At 44.3% G+C, this 17,518-nt stretch overlaps 1 protein-coding gene across 1 annotated transcript in view; it reads right to left on the bottom strand.

Moving 5' to 3' along the window:
- The window catches only part of ORC1 (origin recognition complex subunit 1), a 32,289-nt gene that overhangs the window by 10,516 nt on the left and 4,255 nt on the right, over window positions 1–17,518 (bottom strand). The window contains exons 4-13 of the mRNA XM_050802792.1: window positions 15,196–15,374; window positions 13,232–13,550; window positions 10,626–10,977; window positions 6,834–6,938; window positions 5,729–5,924; window positions 3,132–3,229; window positions 2,430–2,531; window positions 1,824–1,995; window positions 1,107–1,214; window positions 692–841 (exon numbers count right to left, since the gene is read on the bottom strand). Coding sequence (XP_050658749.1) covers window positions 692–841; window positions 1,107–1,214; window positions 1,824–1,995; window positions 2,430–2,531; window positions 3,132–3,229; window positions 5,729–5,924; window positions 6,834–6,938; window positions 10,626–10,977; window positions 13,232–13,550; window positions 15,196–15,374 — 1,781 coding nt within the window. The remainder of the gene's footprint in view (window positions 1–691; window positions 842–1,106; window positions 1,215–1,823; window positions 1,996–2,429; window positions 2,532–3,131; window positions 3,230–5,728; window positions 5,925–6,833; window positions 6,939–10,625; window positions 10,978–13,231; window positions 13,551–15,195; window positions 15,375–17,518) is intronic.

Genomic DNA, 17,518 nt, shown 5'->3' on the forward strand with positions numbered 1-17,518 from the left:
TGGCTAATTTTTGTATGTTTAGTAGAGATGGGGTTTCTCCATGTTGGTCAGGCTGGTCTCGAACTCCTGACCTCAGGTGATCCGCCAGCCTTGGCCTCCCAAAGTACTGGGATTATAGGCGTGAGCCACTGTGCCCAGCTTAAAACATTTGTTAAAATAATTAAACCTCCATGGCTTGGTGCAGTTTAAAAGTCCACGGGTAGCAGAACACCAAGATACGATGTTTGCAGAAAATCATGCAATGTTGATATATTCTAACATAGAAACTATAAGCATTGCAGAAATCACGTTTCTTAATGTACCATTTCAGTATTCATTTTTGCAGAACGTTTTTTGGGGGGGATGGAGTCTGGCTCTGTCGCCAGGCTGGAGTGCAGTGGCATGATCTCAACTCACTGCAACCTCTACCTCTGGAGTTCAAGCAATTCTCCTGCCTCAGCTTCCTGAGTAAGTGGAACTACAGGCGCGCACCACCACACCTGGCTAATTTTTGTATTTTTAGTAGAGATGGGGTTTTGCCGTGTTGGCCAGGCTGGTCTTGAACTCCTGACCTCAAGTGGTCCCCCGACCTTGGCCTCCCAAAGTGCTGAGTTTACAGACATGAGCCACCACACCTGGACCATTTTTGCAGAACTTCTTGGCCAAGCTTACAGATCTGCAATAACAGCATGGGAACTGCCCTAGAACCTACCAGTCGGCTGGACACCCGGTTCAGCATGATTCGCTCTGGCAGGTCCATTGTGTTGGCAATTGTCAGGACCACAAGCCGGGCCTCCTTATGAGTGGGCCAGTCAAAGAGATTGTACATTATGTCTTGTTTGTGAGTCCACAGAAGGTCGAGCTGCCAGGGAAAAGGAGAGAGATGCAGAGTCAATCACAGAGACTGAGCTGGGGCTTCAGAATGAAGACCTATAACCACTGCTTTAGCTGCATGTTTCCCAGATCATAGCACCAAAGCAGTCCATTGACACATGCCTCTCAGCACCAGAAAATGGCTCATAAGAATAGAGAAAGGAGCCAGGACTTTCCTCCTTTCCACCCAGCACTTGCTCCTGAAACGTAAGGACAGCCCCATTTCTTCTCCTGTCCTCCCATGGGCACCTCACCTCATCCACAAGCAGGACGGTGGTTTCCTGAGGAGACCCTCGGGTGCAGAATCGCTTTGCCAGCAGTTCTGCCGCGTGGTTAGCTGTTGCTTTTTGGCCTGTTAGCTTCTGCATTAGGAGAAACACAGTTGTGAGGAACTGTAAGGATCTTACTCCTCTGGGATTAAAGTTAAATCTGTAAATGGAGGGAGGCATTTAGCCTGAGAACTTCGGTATCCTATGTTCTGCCTCCCAATCTAGTCTTAACCTTAACCTGGAAGGACAAGAGAAGGCGCCAAAAAAGAAGATAAAGAAAGTGTGTGAGTTTGAAAAGCAAATGAGCCACAGGCTGGGCCAGAAGCCCCCTTAAAATCACTATTACATAATTCTATGACTGGATGCTACCTGCTCCAAAATAACAGCCCATGGATGAAACAGCAAGACTCAACCTCTGGCCTGCCATGGACCCCTTTTCCATGTCGCTACACTGCTGTGAGCTCACAGTTTTCACCATGTGGAAAAGTACTGGCTTCCTGGCTTGTAGTCATTATCCAGCTCCTAGACTTTGAAGTCCCTTAGGGTAAGAATTCTGCCTTCCCTGCCCTTGCTACCTCTACAGAAAGGACAATGCCTGGTATATCATGAACATGCAATAAACACAAAATTAAGTAACTCTTTCCTTTTTCATGTGCCACGAAGAAACAGTATTTTCCAAAAAGCCTAAACAGCTCTGCTTACCTGCAAGATTTGTACATAGACTTGGTGGGGCTCCGTCAGCTTCATGCCATTGACCTCAATGTATTGAAAGGGAGGAACATCATTGGCTTGGGCTGCCTGCTGCAGGCAGCGCATCACCTCATGCACAGTAGCAGTCTTCCCTGTCCCAGGGACACCAGAGATGTACATGCACCTAGAGCAAGAGGGGAAAACCCGTGGGGTAGGTCTCAGCCAGCCACTACATGCTATAATCAGTTAGGAGCGTGGGAATGTATACTGAGGGAAGGACCAAGATCCTTGAAATGTGGAAGTGGGGGCAGTAGGGACCATCCTTGGAAGCTGGTCAGAGTAGGACCTGCTTATATAGAATCATTCATTCTACAAGTAATGCCATATGCAAACTGCCTACTCAAAGAAGGCCAGTTTCATTCTTCCTGAAAGGCAACATTTCTGTTCCTATAGGATTACTTTGGCAACAAATGTTTCAGAAGCTTTAGGCTTCAGCAAGGATTTGGTGTAGTCTGATGATACTGGAGAAAGCCTGTATGGCTGAACAGTAACACCCAAGGCATTCTACTAACAGGGGCCTTATTCCCCAAACTACCCTGCCTGCCTCACGTGACTCACCCTCCAGTACAGTCAAGGAGTTTGCTTTCCACAAAGTTGTAGATGTCTTGGAATTCCTGTTCCCGACAGGGAAGGGACTCGGGTACAGCAGAAACGTGTAGCCTACCATTGGTGGTAAATAGGAGAAAAGGAAGACTTTAGGAACATTCCCCAACCATCTACTCATTAATCAATGGAAAATGATTATGGTTTCTTGTCTATATTTCTACATGAAAACTCAATTTCAAATGCCAGAGAATCCCTTCATTTTCAAATCCCTCCATTTAGCCTCATAGTCCTTGGCCTCCATTTCTCCAACCAAATCACATGGGTGGACCTCATCCCATAGGAGATTCAGATTTTGCTTGATTTCTGACAGAATCCAGACTTATATGAAAGTCTCCATATGGTTCTAAAGGGCATCATAACAACGAGGCACTGTCCTGACTAATCATCTTCCATCCCTGCGGAAATGATGGCAGTAGACGGGAAGGTCAGTCCTCCCAGGGCCTGTCCACACTGGCTTACCCAGATGCTGCTTGAGAGGTTTCTTTTTCCTAAATACACACACTCACTTTACCTAGATAGGTAAAAGTGTAGACACATAGGGTATCTACCTTTATTTGGTAGACCAGTGACTGCTAATCACTCCCATTTCATGTGAATGAAAGCAGAGGCCGCATGGTTCCTGCCTCCCTGAAAGGGAATCAAGAGCAGCAGTACCTCAGTCGGGCTTCCTCCAGCACACTGGCTGGCTCCTGGGCAGCCAGGCTTCGACTACGGATCTGAGGAGTGGCACAACGTGGCGTTTTAGGCTTGAGCTGTATTCAAAACAGAGAACATATTTCACAAAGAAACAGCAAAACACCATCCAGGACACACCAGCTAATGTGATTTGTGCTGATCTCATAACAGGAAGAGAGGTGGTGAGTTCCTCTTAGTTCCTTCCTGGATAGAGGACCACGACTCTTCCTCTCTCACACCTTACATTGCATAAACTTTGTTCATCGTCCCAACATGGTTTCTGTTTTCTAATGTACATATAGTATCAGGATTTGTAACATTGTCAGTCTGAGGAAAGACTTAAGTTTGGATGAAATACTATTGAAAAGTAAAATATTATCTTGAAAGACAAGAAATGTTTAAGAAACCCTAACTACTCTGCCCAAATACTGAAGAGAAGAGAAAGCATAAACTACGTTTGATTCATAAGATCTTTCTCTGGGCTTACTTGAAGATATGGTCAAGCATCAGCCCAGGACTTCCATGGCCCACAGTGCGGGACTTGGAGAAACCCTGGCAGATTTTTCCACTCCAAACCCCCAGATCACTGCTTAGTCTAGTCTAGCAGCCCTCTATCTTCTTCCTTGCTCATGGCTTGCTGGAGCAGGCCTGTTGCTGCTTCCCTCATCTTCATGGAATTTCTACAAAGCATTCTCTCCTATGCGGCATTTCACTCTACCCACCCTCTGTTTTCAGCCTGGCTAGAGAAAGAACAATCTCTCCACTTCCTCCCGAGGCAGAACGCACTTAAACTCTATCTGTTTAAAAGGCTTTACAGGCTGGTGTGGTGATGCATGCCTGTAATCCCAGCACTTTGGAAGGCTGAGGCAGGAGGACTGCTTAAACTCAGGAGTTCGAGGCCAGCCTGGGCAACACAGAGGTGAAAGCCCCCTCTAAATTAGCTAGGCATGATGGCACTAGCTACTAGGGAGGCTGAGGTGGAAGGATTGCTCGAGCCTAGGAAGTTGAGGCTACAGTGAGCTGAGATTGCACCACTGCACTCCAGCCTGGGCAAGAGACAGAGCAAGACCCTGTCTCAAAAAAAAAAAAAAAAAAAAAAAAAAAAAAAAAGTCTACATTTATTGATTTTGGAGAAAACTGAAAAGAACTGACAAGGCCTTGCTGAGAAGGTATCAAGAAACCTGATGGGCTTCTGCCTTTTATTATGGTGAAGGTACCCTACGCCTTATAGCCCTACTTTTGGGTTGGGGCGAGGAGGCACAATCAAACCAGAGGCCTGTTAGGAACCAGGACACACAGCAGGAGGAAGAGTGGTGGGCGGGTGAGCATTACCACCTGAGCTCTGCCTTCTGCTAGAGCAGCAGAGGCATTCAATTCTCATAGGAGTGTGAACCCTATTGCGAACTGCGTGTGCAAGGGATCTAGGTTGCACACTCCTTATGAGAATCTAATGCCTGGAGATCTGGGGTAGAACAATTTCATCCTGAAACCATCCCCCAAGTCCCTGCCATCTGTAGAAAATGTGTCTTCCACGAAGGGGGTCCCTGGTGCCAAAAGGGCTGGGGACTACTGATCTACTGGATTCCTTTCCCTGGAGACTTTTCTTTTTTCTTGAGATAGTCTCACTCTGACGCCCAGGCTAGAGTGCTATGGTGCCATCTCAGCTCACTGAAACCTCCGCCTCCCAGGTTCAAGTGATTCTCCCGCCTCAGCCTCCAGAGTAGCTGGGATTACAGGCGCCTGCCACCATTAGCCCGGCTAATTTTTGTATTTTTAGCACAGACAGGGTTTCACCATTGTTGGCCAGGCTGGTCTTGAACTCCTGACCTCAAGTGATCTGTCCACCTCGGCCTCCCAAAGTGCTGGGATTACAGGCATGAGCCACCATGCCTAGCCGAGATTTTTCTTTGATTTCAACCCAAGCCAAATCACATCTTCATGTGGAGAAATGGACATCAGCTTTAGAAAGTCTTCTAATTAAGATTTCCCAATTGCGTTCCAAAGAATAAGATGCTCTCTCAATTTAACTTTAATTCAAACATTTCTCAAGCACACTCAAGCATCAGAAGATCCTGATGTGAATACCTTTTCGGTGTTCTGCTAAAGTTCCACAGGAAGCAGAAAAGATGTCCATTGATCTCCTCCTTCCATCTTGCTGTGACACGATTTGTTACCAATATGTAAGTAGCACTCCTGGTTTCTCAGGTGTGTCAAGTGGGACAACAAAACTAACACCACGGCTCTGTGGCCGTACATGTGATACCCACTCTGCCAGTGCTCCGTGGGAGATGCAAAGAGGAGTGGGTCTTGTACTTCCCTCAGGAAGTTCAGCTCTTGGCCGTCTGATTCTATACCATAAAAGGGACTTAACTCAAAAATCACTCTCTACTAGATTCATTTTCAGTCCTAGTGTTCACTTAGGTCCCTTTCTCCATGAATATTCCACAAGGAATAGCATTGAATATAACAGACCTGTCCTCAGATTCCAGCTGTTACTAATCTGTGACCTCAGCATTTGTAACTTTTAAACTAAGAGAGGGATGCTTCGATGGGAAGTAAACCTAGGAGAACCTTACACTTTTCTTTGGCATCTTCGTGGGGGTATATAAGGATGACTTCAAGGAAGATCGCAGGTTCCTGGACACAGTTCTGGGTGTTCTCCTTGGAACGGGTGGTGTGGAAGCCTCTTCTTCGTCACTGCTAGATTCTGAAATCTCTGCTGCTGGCAGAATCTCTTTCTCTTCTTGGTCACTTTTACTATGACCTAGAAACCTAAATGGTAGGGACATATTTTTTGCTACTCAGTGTTCAAGTCTAAATAAGAAGAACTCCATAACGTTAGTGTGGATTACAAGCATTGCAGGGTCCTTGTGACCAGACAACATGGGTGCTTGCTACTGAGACACTCTGTTAGGAGCATTATTTATATTATCTCATTAAACCCCTCAACAAATTTATGACATGTATATTATTATATTGTGTAGATAAGGAATTTCAGACTTAGAAAGGTAAATTTGCCTTCCCAAGGTTACACAGATAGTAAATGACAAAGCCCAGGTTCAAATTCAGATCTGTCAGAATCCAAGTTCATGCTCTTAGGCACCCCATCCCACCACCAGTCTTGCTGGACATGATGATTAGGGATGGGAGCCACCTAAGCCCAGGAAGTATTTCTTGCCCCTTCAAACTAAGACACTTATCTGAAACTTAACATAATTCCAGACATGCTAGGTAAAAGGTCAATTTTGTTTTTTGTTTTTTTTTTTTTTTTTTCTTTGAGACAGAGTCTTGCTCTGTCGCCCGGGCCGGAGTGCAATGGCGGGATCTCAGCTCACTGCAAGCTCCGCCTCCCACGTTTACGCCATTCTCCTGCCTCAGCCTCCTGAGTAGCTGGGACTACAGGACCCCGCCGCCTCGCCCGGCTAGTTTTTTTTGTATTTTTTTAGTAGAGACGGGGTTTCACCGTGTTAGCCAGGATGGTCTCGATCTCCTGACCTCGTGATCTGCCCGTCTCGGCCTCCCAAAGTGCTGGGATTACAGGCTTGAGCCACCGCGCCCGGCCTGGTAAAAGGTCAATTTCAATGGATTGGCAAATAAACAATATAAGAGGCTTTAAGAGATAAGAGTATAGATATCAGAGATGGCAGCAATGTTTCTCTGCCTGCCAAGGAGTAGTCTTACCGAAGCTGCTGCCTAATCCGGTTCATAGACAAGACAGAACTCTTTCTGCGGATATGACGGGGAGTAGAGGTGGCTTCATTCTGAGCTTCTGTTTCTTTTGCATCCCTACAAGAAATCACAGCGAGGTCACAGGAAGCAGTTTTGGACACCAGAGTGTCCAAAAGGCACTAGAAGATAGTCAAGTGGCCTGATTGGCTCCCAGTCTTTTTATATATACTTTGAAAAGACCAAACTTTCTTTTTGCTAAAAAGTTGGCAAAACATTATAACTAAAAAGTTATAACTGAAGCTTGACTCAAACCCAGAGTTCAAAGTCTGCCTTAAGCTTATTTAAATCAGACTCACCACCTCCCCAACTAGAAACCAAAATATACTACTCCCAGGGAGAGGTGCTTGTCCTTTTTTGTTTCTGATGCATGTATGAATTTACTATCCACACAGGCTCAAGGTTAGCAGAAATGCAGCTGTATATTCAATATAAAGCATTTATTGAGCAACCTATTATGGAACAGGTGCTGAAGTTTCTAGGTAGCAAATACTACAAATTGTAACTTCTGGCTTGTTGCATTTTTATTTGTACAGCAAAGTTTGTTCTAAATGTCTTATCTTTTTGTACAGTTTGTATTTGAGAATAGTCTCCAGTTAAAAAATGAGTCCTAGCCAGAGCAATCAGACAAGACAAAGAAATAAAGGGCATCCGAATTAAAAAAGAGTATGTCAAACTGTTCATGTTCACCAATGATACGATCATATACCTAGAAAACCCTAAAGACTCATCCAAAAAGGTCCTAGATCTGATACATTGCTGAAAGAAATCAGAGATGACACAAACAAATGGAAACACATCCCATGCTCATGGATGGGTAGAATCAATATTGTGAAATGACCACACTGCAAAAGCAATCTACAGATTCAACATATTCAATGCAATTCCTATCAAAATACTATCATCATTCTTCACAGAACTAAAAAAAAATACTAAAATTCATATGGACCAAAAAAGAAAGCCCTCATAGACAAAGCAATACTAAGCAAAAAGAAAAATGTGGAGGCATCACATTACCTGACTTCAAACTATAACTTCAAGGATATAGTTACCAAAACAAAATGGTACTGGTATAAAAATAGGCACGTAGACCAATGGAACAGAACAGAGAACCCAGAAATAAAGCCAAATATAGCCAACTGATCTTCGACAAAGCAAGCAAAAACATAAAGTGGGAAAAGGACACCCTATTCAACAAATGGTGCTGGAATAATTGGCAAGCCACATGTAGAAGAATGAAACTGGGGCCAGCCGTGGTGGCTCATGCCTGTAATCCCAGCACTTTGGGAGGTCGAGGTGGGTGGATCACCTGAGGTCAGGAGTTTGAGAGATTAGTCTCTACTGAAAATACAAAAAATTAGCTGGGCGGTGGCAGATGCCTATAATCCCAGCTACTTGGGAGGCTGAGGCAGGAGAATTGCTTGAACCCGCAAGGTTGCAGTAATCCAAGATCGTGCCATTGTACTCCAGCCTGGACAACAAGAGCGCAACTCTGTCTCCAAAAAAAGAAAAAAAAAAAAAGAAGAATGAAACTGGATCCTCATCTCTCATCTTATACAAAAATCAACTAAAGATGGATCAGAGACTTAAATCTAAAACCTGAAACCATAAAAAATCTAGAAGATAATGGGTAGGTGTGGTGGTTCACGCCTGTAATCTCAGTACTTTGGGAGGCTGAGGCAGGTGGGTCACAAGGTCAGGAGTTCAAGACCAGTCTGGCCAATATGGTGAAACCCCGTCTCTACCAAAAATACAAAAATTAGCCAGGTATGGTGGCACGCGCCAGTAGTCCCAGCTACTTGGGAGGCTGAAGCAGAAGAATTGCTTGAACCTGGGAAGCAGAGGTTGCAGTGAGCCGAGATCATGCCACTGCACTCCAGCCTGGGCGTCAGAGTGAGACTCCGTCTCAAAAAAAAAAAAAAAAAAAAAAAAAAAATCTAGAAAAAAGAAATTCTAACATTGGAAAAAGTCTTCTAGACATTGTTAGGCAAAGAATTAATGACTTAGAAAGCAAAAGCAAATGCAACAAAAACAACAATAAATAAATGGGACCTAATGATACTAAAAAGCTTCTGCACAGCAAAAGAAATAATCAGCAGACTATAAATAGACAATCCACAGAGTGGGAGAAAATATTTCCAAACTATGCATCCAACAAAGGACTAATATCCAGAATCTACAAGGAACTCAAACAAATCAGCAAGAAAAAAACAAATAATCCCATCAAAAAGTGGGCAAAAAGCCAGGTGCGGTGGCTCACACCTGTAATCCCAGCACTCTGGGAGGCTGAGGTGAGTTGATCACTTGAGGTAGGAGTTTGAGACTAGCCTGGCCAACATGGTGAAATCCCGCCTCTACTAAAATACAAAAATTAGTCGGGCGTGGTGGCAAGTGCCTGTAGTCCCAGCTACTCAGGAGGTTGAGGCAGGAGAATTGCTAGAACTCAGGAGGCGGAGGTTGTAGTGAGCCAAGTTTGCACCACTGTACTGTAGCTTGGGCAACAGATCAAGACTCCCTCTCAAAAAAAACAAAAGGGAAAAAAAGTAGGCAAAGGACATGAATAGACAATTCTCAAAAGAAGGTACAGAAACAGCCAGCAAACATATGAAAAAAATATTCAACAGCACTAATGATCAGGGAAATGCAAATTAAAACCACAATGAAATACCACCTTATTCCTGTTAGAATGGCCATAATTTAAAAAGCAAAAAATAATAGATGTTAGTGTGGATGCAGTGAAAAAGGAACACTTCTACACTGCTGGTGGGAATGTACAGTTGTACAACCACTATAGAAAACACTGTGGAGATTCCTTAAAGAACTAAAAGTAGATCCACCATTTGATTCAGCAATCCCACTTCTGGGTATCTACCCAAAGGAAAAGAAGTCATTATATTAAAAAAAGACACATGCACACGCATGTTTATAGCAGCACAATTTGCAATGGCAAAAATATGGAACCAGCCTAAATGCCCATCAACCAACGAGTGGATGAAGAAAATGTGGTATATATTTATCATGGAATACTACTCAGCCATAAAACAATGAAATAATGGCATTTCCAGCAACTTGGATGGAGTTGAGACCATTATTCTAAGTGAAGTAACTTGGGAATGGAAAATCAAATATCACATATCCTCACTTATAAGTGGGAGCTAAGCTATGAGGATGCATAGGCATAAGAATGATATAAGGGACTTTGGGGACTCAAGGGGAAGGGTGGAAGAGGGGTGAGAAATAAAAGACTACATATCGGGTACAATGTACACTGGTCAGGTGACAAGTGCAACAAAACCTCAGAAATCACCACTTAAAAACTTACCCATGTAACCAAAAACCACCTGTTCCCCAAAAACTATTGAAATAAAATTAAACAACAATGAAAAACTGCCTTAAAAAATGACTGTTAAAATGTGGTAAAAAGCCACAGGAACTAATGAAATCCCAAACTGGATAGCAATGCAGGTTTGGGAAGTTGTCTTCTATAGCAATGATCCCCAAATAACAGCTCGGGTATATTGGAATCATCTGAATAGCATTTCCAAATATAGATTCCTAGGACCAGTGCTTGGAGTCTGACTCACCAGGTATGGGAAGAGGCCTAGAAATCTGTATTTTAAGAAAGCTCCCCAATAATTCTGTGACATAGGTTTTTCAACTACTGTTCTAACTTTTTTGACTATGACCCACACACTTCACATGATGTGAAGGATTTCAGTTTGCTCTGTGGGTAATGTCCCTGGTCACCTCTTTTTGATGTTTTCTGGTTTCAGAATCACAGATGGCATCACTGAAGATTTCTGTCCCCCTCTGATAGGGGTAAGTATTCTCTCCTCTTTAATGTCTATGGTTTTCGAAGCTGGAATTCGGGTTCTCAGGATTATGCAACGTTTGGGTGAAGCCTCATCATCCTCAGTATAACAGAGTCCAGTCTCTCTGGTTTTCTCTGGGGCTTTCAGAGCTGGAGACAAGGTCTGAAGTTTATCAGGCTGAGATCTCTTAGAAGGTGAGGTGATCTCCGAGAAGGCCACTTTCCGTTTCATTCTTCCTGGAGAATCCAAGGAGGCACGTGAAGTCTGCTGGGACATCTGAGGGTTACCTAAGCCCAAGATAAATCACCACAGACAATGTGTAAGTTTTTAACCTAACAACATACAAACCCGCAATCTCATTACAGCCAAATTCTGCCACCGAGTTATACGTAAAACATGAATTAGCTATATTTTTAATCATTCCAGGCTTTCTTTCTCCAGCCCGGGTAGCTCTAATAATTTTTCATCTCTCACCTAAATTTTAGGAGTGATTTTCCTAGTTAGAACCATAAGTCAACTTTTAAGTCAGCTTTTGCAGATAAACGGGATAAGTCTTCTCTCATCTCTACCAGGTTTCCCTGAAATAACCTATCAGAACAGTGGGTCTCAATTGGGGTAACATCACACGCCTTCAATCCTAACTCAATGACATTTGAAGAAATTTATACTAGAGATGCTATCAAGTAACAATGATTACTTGATAGCACAATAACCCAGATTGTATCTGCCACTGGAGAGAAGTGGGGTTCCTGGGAACAATCCACTGGGTTCTGTGAATACACAAAACTGTGTGGAATTGCTCCTCCCTCACGAGGACCACAGCACCAAGGACCCCAGCTGCCCATTTGCAGATACCAACTGTGCAGTTAAAAAGGCAGGCGTGTGATGGGGGCTAAGGTTAAACAAAAGTTGAATGAGGCTCAACCCTGGTTCCAATACACAAAACACTCTAGTCTAACGGATGATATACAAGACTGCCTATTATATTATATAAAGTGAAATAAGTGTCCAGAAGCACATGAGTGCTCATAAAGATGGCTTTTGAGATATATCTTGAAAGAAAGGTAAAATTTCAACAGAGTTGAAAGATGAAGAAGAGAGGACATAAGGAAAAAAAAAAGAAAAACCCCCCCATTTCTTTTTTTTTCTTTTTTCTTTTTCTTGAGACAGAATCTCGCTCTGTCGCCCAGGCTGGAGCGCAATAGTGTGATCTCAGCTCACTGCAACCTGTGCCTCCCGGGTTCAAGCAATTCTCCTGCTCAGCCTCCCGAGTAGCTGGGATTACAGGCACATGCTGCCACACCCGCCTAATTTTTTGCATTTTTAGTAGAGACGGGGTTTCACCATGTTGGCCAGGCTGGTCTTGAATGCCTGACCTCAGTCGATCCACCTGCCTCGGCCTCCAAAAGTGTTGGGATTACAGGCATGAGCCACCGGCCCCAGTCAGCCCCTTCATTTCTGAAGGTGATATTACAGATTAGTTAATATTTTTGCAGCATTTTCTGTTTTGTACTTTACATTTAGTTCCTAAAACACATAGTGTACTATAGAGCTATCAAGAATACAAGTAACTTATACTTGAAGAACTTGACACCTACACAAAAAATTCAAAAAGGATGAATGACTATATATAACAAGTGAGGATGAGCTCTCAAAAAGGCTGTGGAGTGAGTTTCAGATACATTGTAAGGGGAAAAAGCAAGTTGGAAAAGAATATATCCAGTATGCTACCCTATTGGTAAGAAAATGAAAAATAAAAATATATGCGTGTCTGTACATAGGTATACATACATGCATACACATCTGCTGATTCTTCCAAAAGGAAACATACGAAAGATAAACCAGAAAGTAAAACAATTAATTAACATGTAGAAAGTGGGGTAAGCAGGGTGGGAAGGTAAGGAAAGGAGTAGTGCTTTTCTAGGTAGATTTAAGTAGTTTTGACTCGAATGATATTAATGTTTCACATATTTAAAAAATTAAATAAAAAATGGGTGAAGTCTTAAAATGAAACACAAACTCTGATAGCTGGGCATGGTGGCTCATGCCTGTAATCCCAGCACTTTGGGAGGCCAAGGCGGGTGGATCACTTGAGCCCAGGAGTTTGAGACCAGCCTGGGCAACATGGCAAGACCCTCTTGCTACAAAAAATTAAAATAAAATTAGCCAGGCATAGTGGTATGCACTTGTAGTCCCACCTACTTGGGAGACTGAGGTAGGAGGATCATTTGAGCCCAGGAGGTCAAGCCTACAATAAGTCATGATTGTGCCATTGCATTCCAACCTGGGTGACACAGCAAGACTCTGTCTCAAAAAACAAAAACAAAAAAACCCAGAAAATAGAGCCAAGTGCAGTGACCTACCCTTGTAGTCCCCGCTACTGGGGAGGCTGAGGCAAGAGGATTGCTTGAGCTTGATCACTTGAGTTCCAGGCTATAGTGCACTATGATCACTAACTCAATACTGTCCCATAAATGAACATTTTTATCACATAATCCTTTAGCCCCAGTATTGCCCACTGTGATCCCTTCCACAACTTACTGCCAAGCTCCAGCCTCTTCCTGGCTCTTGGGGTAAGAGGACGGGTAGGAGTTTGGCGAGATTTGGAGGCAGAGTGCCTTGATTCAATCCTTTTGGCCACATGTTCTGCTGGGGTCCAAGAAGGGCTTTCTGCACTCTCACTCTTTGCTCCCACGGGCTTCTGGCACTTGGCTGCACTCTCTTGTGGTTTATTCAACTCCGCAAATAGTTCTGAGGACAGTGGCCTGAACTTCTTCTCATTCCAGGAGAGTTTCACAAAGAGAGTCTTCTCATTTTTCAGATTCGTCGGTACCACATCCTTTGGGGCTAAAGGTATCACCTGAATTCAGAAGTACAGGTAAGCAGGAAGAGATGAGCCCCAAGACAGCCAAGGAGTATGCCATCAGAGCTACAATTAAAAACATTTAAGTCCACATCTGTACCTAAAATGTTACCTTTCCAATCTAAAGAGGCACAGACATGGCATAACATATTGCTAGAAAAACACATAAGAATAATGAGTATTGGCCGGGCGTGGTGGCTCAAGCCTGTAATCCCAGCACTTTGGGAGGCCGAGACGGGCGGATCACCAGGTCAGGAGATCGAGACCATCCTGGCTAACACCGTGAAACCCCGTCTCTACTAAAAATACAAAAAACTAGCCGGGCGAGGTGGCGGGCGCCTGTAGTCCCAGCTACTCCGGAGGCTGAGGCAGGAGAATGGCCTAAACCCGGGAGGCGGAGCTTGCAGTGAGCTGAGATCCGGCCACTGCACTCCAGCCCGGGCTACAGAGCAAGACTCCGTCTCAAAAAAAAAAAAAAAAAAAAAAAAAAGAATAATGAGTATTTACTGAGTATTTACTCATTTAATCATTAATGGCTTTAAAGACATCAATGAAATATATAAATTATTCCTTTCATTTTAAAACATGTTTATTGTTCACCTCTCAATTCCTATTATTATCAACCTAGTTCAAATACGCATCATCTCCCTCCTGGGTTATTTTCACAGATTCCTCCTAGCTGATATTCTTATACCCTACCATTGCTTTCTTTTCCAGTCCATTCTGTTCACCTATGCCAAGTTTCCCCACCAACTTATCTAAACATGCTCTCCTGCTCAACAGCCAATAATGACTCCCACTGTTGCAAGACCAAATTACTTAAACTACTTTTTCAATGCCTTCTAAGATCTGGCCTCGTTTTACCTGCAGAGTGTGCAATACTGCTTGAAGTGGTCTTGTCACAGTCCTGCTATTCCCACCACTGTGCTCCTGCCCAGATGCCCCAAGCCCTGTGCCTCTCTGTGTATACTCATCCTGCTGCCTCAACTTCTGCCTCTGCCTCACACTCCTTTAGCTTTCTCTCCTTCACTCATTTAACTCAAAGATAAATTACAATAATCATGCCAGACGAGAGTCTCTGCCCTAACGCTCAATGAACCACAGAATCAGCATACAACCACACCTCACGCCACAACCTAATCCCATGTTGGGGAGCCTGAAGTCACTTCAGGAAAATCTCATAACCAGTGACTTACTTCAGCGTGCAAACCAGTCGCTCATTAGCACCTGATTTATTATGAAATCTTGTCATACAAATTTGTCTGTAGCAACTAGCACTCTTTGTACTGATTTATTCAAGGTGCAGTCCTCGTTTAAGCCAGCATATTCAGCCTCACAATGCTCTACGCATGCCACAGTCATAGCTAAATATAACATCCACCTGACATACATCTGCTAATTCCTGCTCATCCCTCAGGTCACAACCCAAATGTCACTTCTTGCAGGAGGCTCCTAACACATGATATGTGCTCTCAATAAGTATTTGTTGAGATGAAATAGACAGGCAAGCACAGAAGATGACAGAAAATAATATATTCCCCATGGGGTAAATTAGAGCCGGTAATATTTCTGGGGTCATGCAGTTCAGGAGGCAGACAGAAATAAGCTTCAAGGTAGAACCAAGGATTGTGACATCACCTACCTGAACAAGGCCAATGATGGTCTCCGCATTAATGTTGTTGTCACAGGCCGGGTAATCATACCAGAATATTTCCTGTGCACCAGGCTTCCGGCCCAACAAATGCCGTTTACAGGCAGGGACTTCACAGAATCGGACAAACCACTGTACTCGAGCACGTTTCTTATGAGGAGGATCAGAATCTAGAAGGAATTCGGCGGAAAGGGAAAGGTTAAGACAACTCAAGGACACTTTACTGGGCAATTCCTATGTGCCAGACACCGTGCTTAGCCCTTGATGTGTGTAGTTTTGTTTCGTTTTTTCAGACAGTCTCTGTCACCCAGGCTAGAGTGCAGTGGCCCCATCTTGGCTCACTGCAACCTCCGCCTCCGGGGTTCAAGCGATTCGGCTGCCCCAGCCTCCTGAGTAGCTGGGATTATAGGCCCCTGCCATCCTACCTGGCTAATTTTTATATTTTTAGTAGAGACGAGGTTTCACCATGTTGGCCAGGATGGTCTCAAACTCATGACTTCATGTGATCTCCCTACCTTGGCCTCCCAAAGTGCTGAAATCACAGGCATAAGCCACCATGTCTGGCCAACATTTTTCTATTTATTTTTTTGAGACGGAATCTTGTTCTGCCCCCCAGGCTGGAGTGCAGTGGCATGATCTCGGCTCACTGCAACCTCTGCCTCCCTAGTTCAGGAGATTCTCCTGGCTCAACCTCCCAAGTAGCTGGGACCACAGGCCCCTGCCACCACGCCTAGCTAATTTTTATATTTTTAGTAGAGATGGGGTTTCACCATGTTGGCCAGGCTGGTCTCAAACCCTTGACCTCAAGTGATCCGCCCGCCTTGGCCTTTCAAAGTGCTGGGATTACAGGAATGATCCACAGTGCCTGGCCCAACATGTGTTACCTTTTTTTTTTTTGAGACAGAGTCTTACTCTCACTCTGTCAGCTAGACTGGAGTGCAGTGGCTTGATCTTGGCTCACTGCAAGCTCTGCCTCCCAGGTTCACGCCATTATCCTGCCTCAGCCTCCCAAGTAGCTGGGATTACAGGCACCCGCCACCACGCCCGGCTAATTTTTTTTTGCGTTTTTAGTAGAGATGGGGTTTCACCGTGTTAGCCAGGACGGTCTCAATCTCCTGACCTTGTGATCTGCCTGCCTCGGCCTCCCAAAGTGCTGGGATTACAGGCGTTAGCCACCACACCCGGCCGATCTTTAATCCTTCTAATAACCCTACAAGGTAGGTACTACAGCTATCCCCCTTTTCAGGCAAAGAAATCAAGTGACGAGGACCTTAAAGGAGTTTGTCAAAGGTCACATGACCAACTGCAGCAATCTAATTCCAGCCCACACACCCACTCTTCTGGGGTTGCTCCATTTCCTAATGGTGCTATCAGCCAGCAAAGGAATGACAAAAAGGCCTCTGAGAGGAGCTACTCTAAACACAGGCAATGAACAAATAAAAATCAGTGACTATAAAGACAGAATCAAACAGTAGCAAAACAAAAATCCTACAAAAAGTTGGTCAGGTGTGGCGGCTCACGCCTGTAATCCCAGCACTTTGGGAGGCAGATCGTGAGGTCAGGAGCTCGAGACCATCCTGGCTAACACGGTGAAACCCTGTCTCTACTAAAAATACAAAAAATTAGCTGGGCGTGGTGGCGGGTGCCTGTAGTCCCAGCTACTTGGGAGGCTGAGGCAGGAGAATGGCTTGAATCCAGGAGGCGGAGCTTGCAGTGAGCCGAGATGGTGCCACTGCACTCCAGCCTGGGCGGCAAGAGCAAGACTGTCTCAAAAAAAAAAAAAAATTAGCTGGGCGTGGTGGCAGGTGCCTGTCATCCCAGCTACTCGGGAGGCTGAGGCAGGAGAATTGTTTGAACCCAGGAGGTTGAGGTTGCATGAGCTGAGATCGCGCCACTGCACTCCAGTCTGGGCGACAGAGCATGATTCTGTCACACACACACACACACACACACACAAAAGAATTACAGCATCAACCACTGAGATGACTTCTGGCAAATGCATGCTTGCAATCTTCAGCTTTATTATTACCGCATACGATTTGCATCACTCCACACCAGCAATAGCTCCAACTGAAAGAACACTCACTACTGCCATCATCATCATCTCTTCTCTTGTTAGCTTTCTTCAGAGAAAGACTAAAGCCATCCAATGGAGCACCAAGAGAGGATTCTAGAATCTATACACCGAAAACCGTGATTCTGATGTGCTGCCTCTATTAGACATTAGTTTGATGAGGTTTTTCTCCATACTTCAAAGTATGTCAAAGAGAAAGTATGTCAAAGATCCCCCTTATCTATGTGCAGTACTCTCCCC

The sequence above is a fragment of the Macaca thibetana genome, chromosome 1 (genome assembly GCF_024542745.1).
Source record: "Macaca thibetana thibetana isolate TM-01 chromosome 1, ASM2454274v1, whole genome shotgun sequence".
NCBI lineage: Eukaryota > Metazoa > Chordata > Mammalia > Primates > Cercopithecidae > Macaca > Macaca thibetana.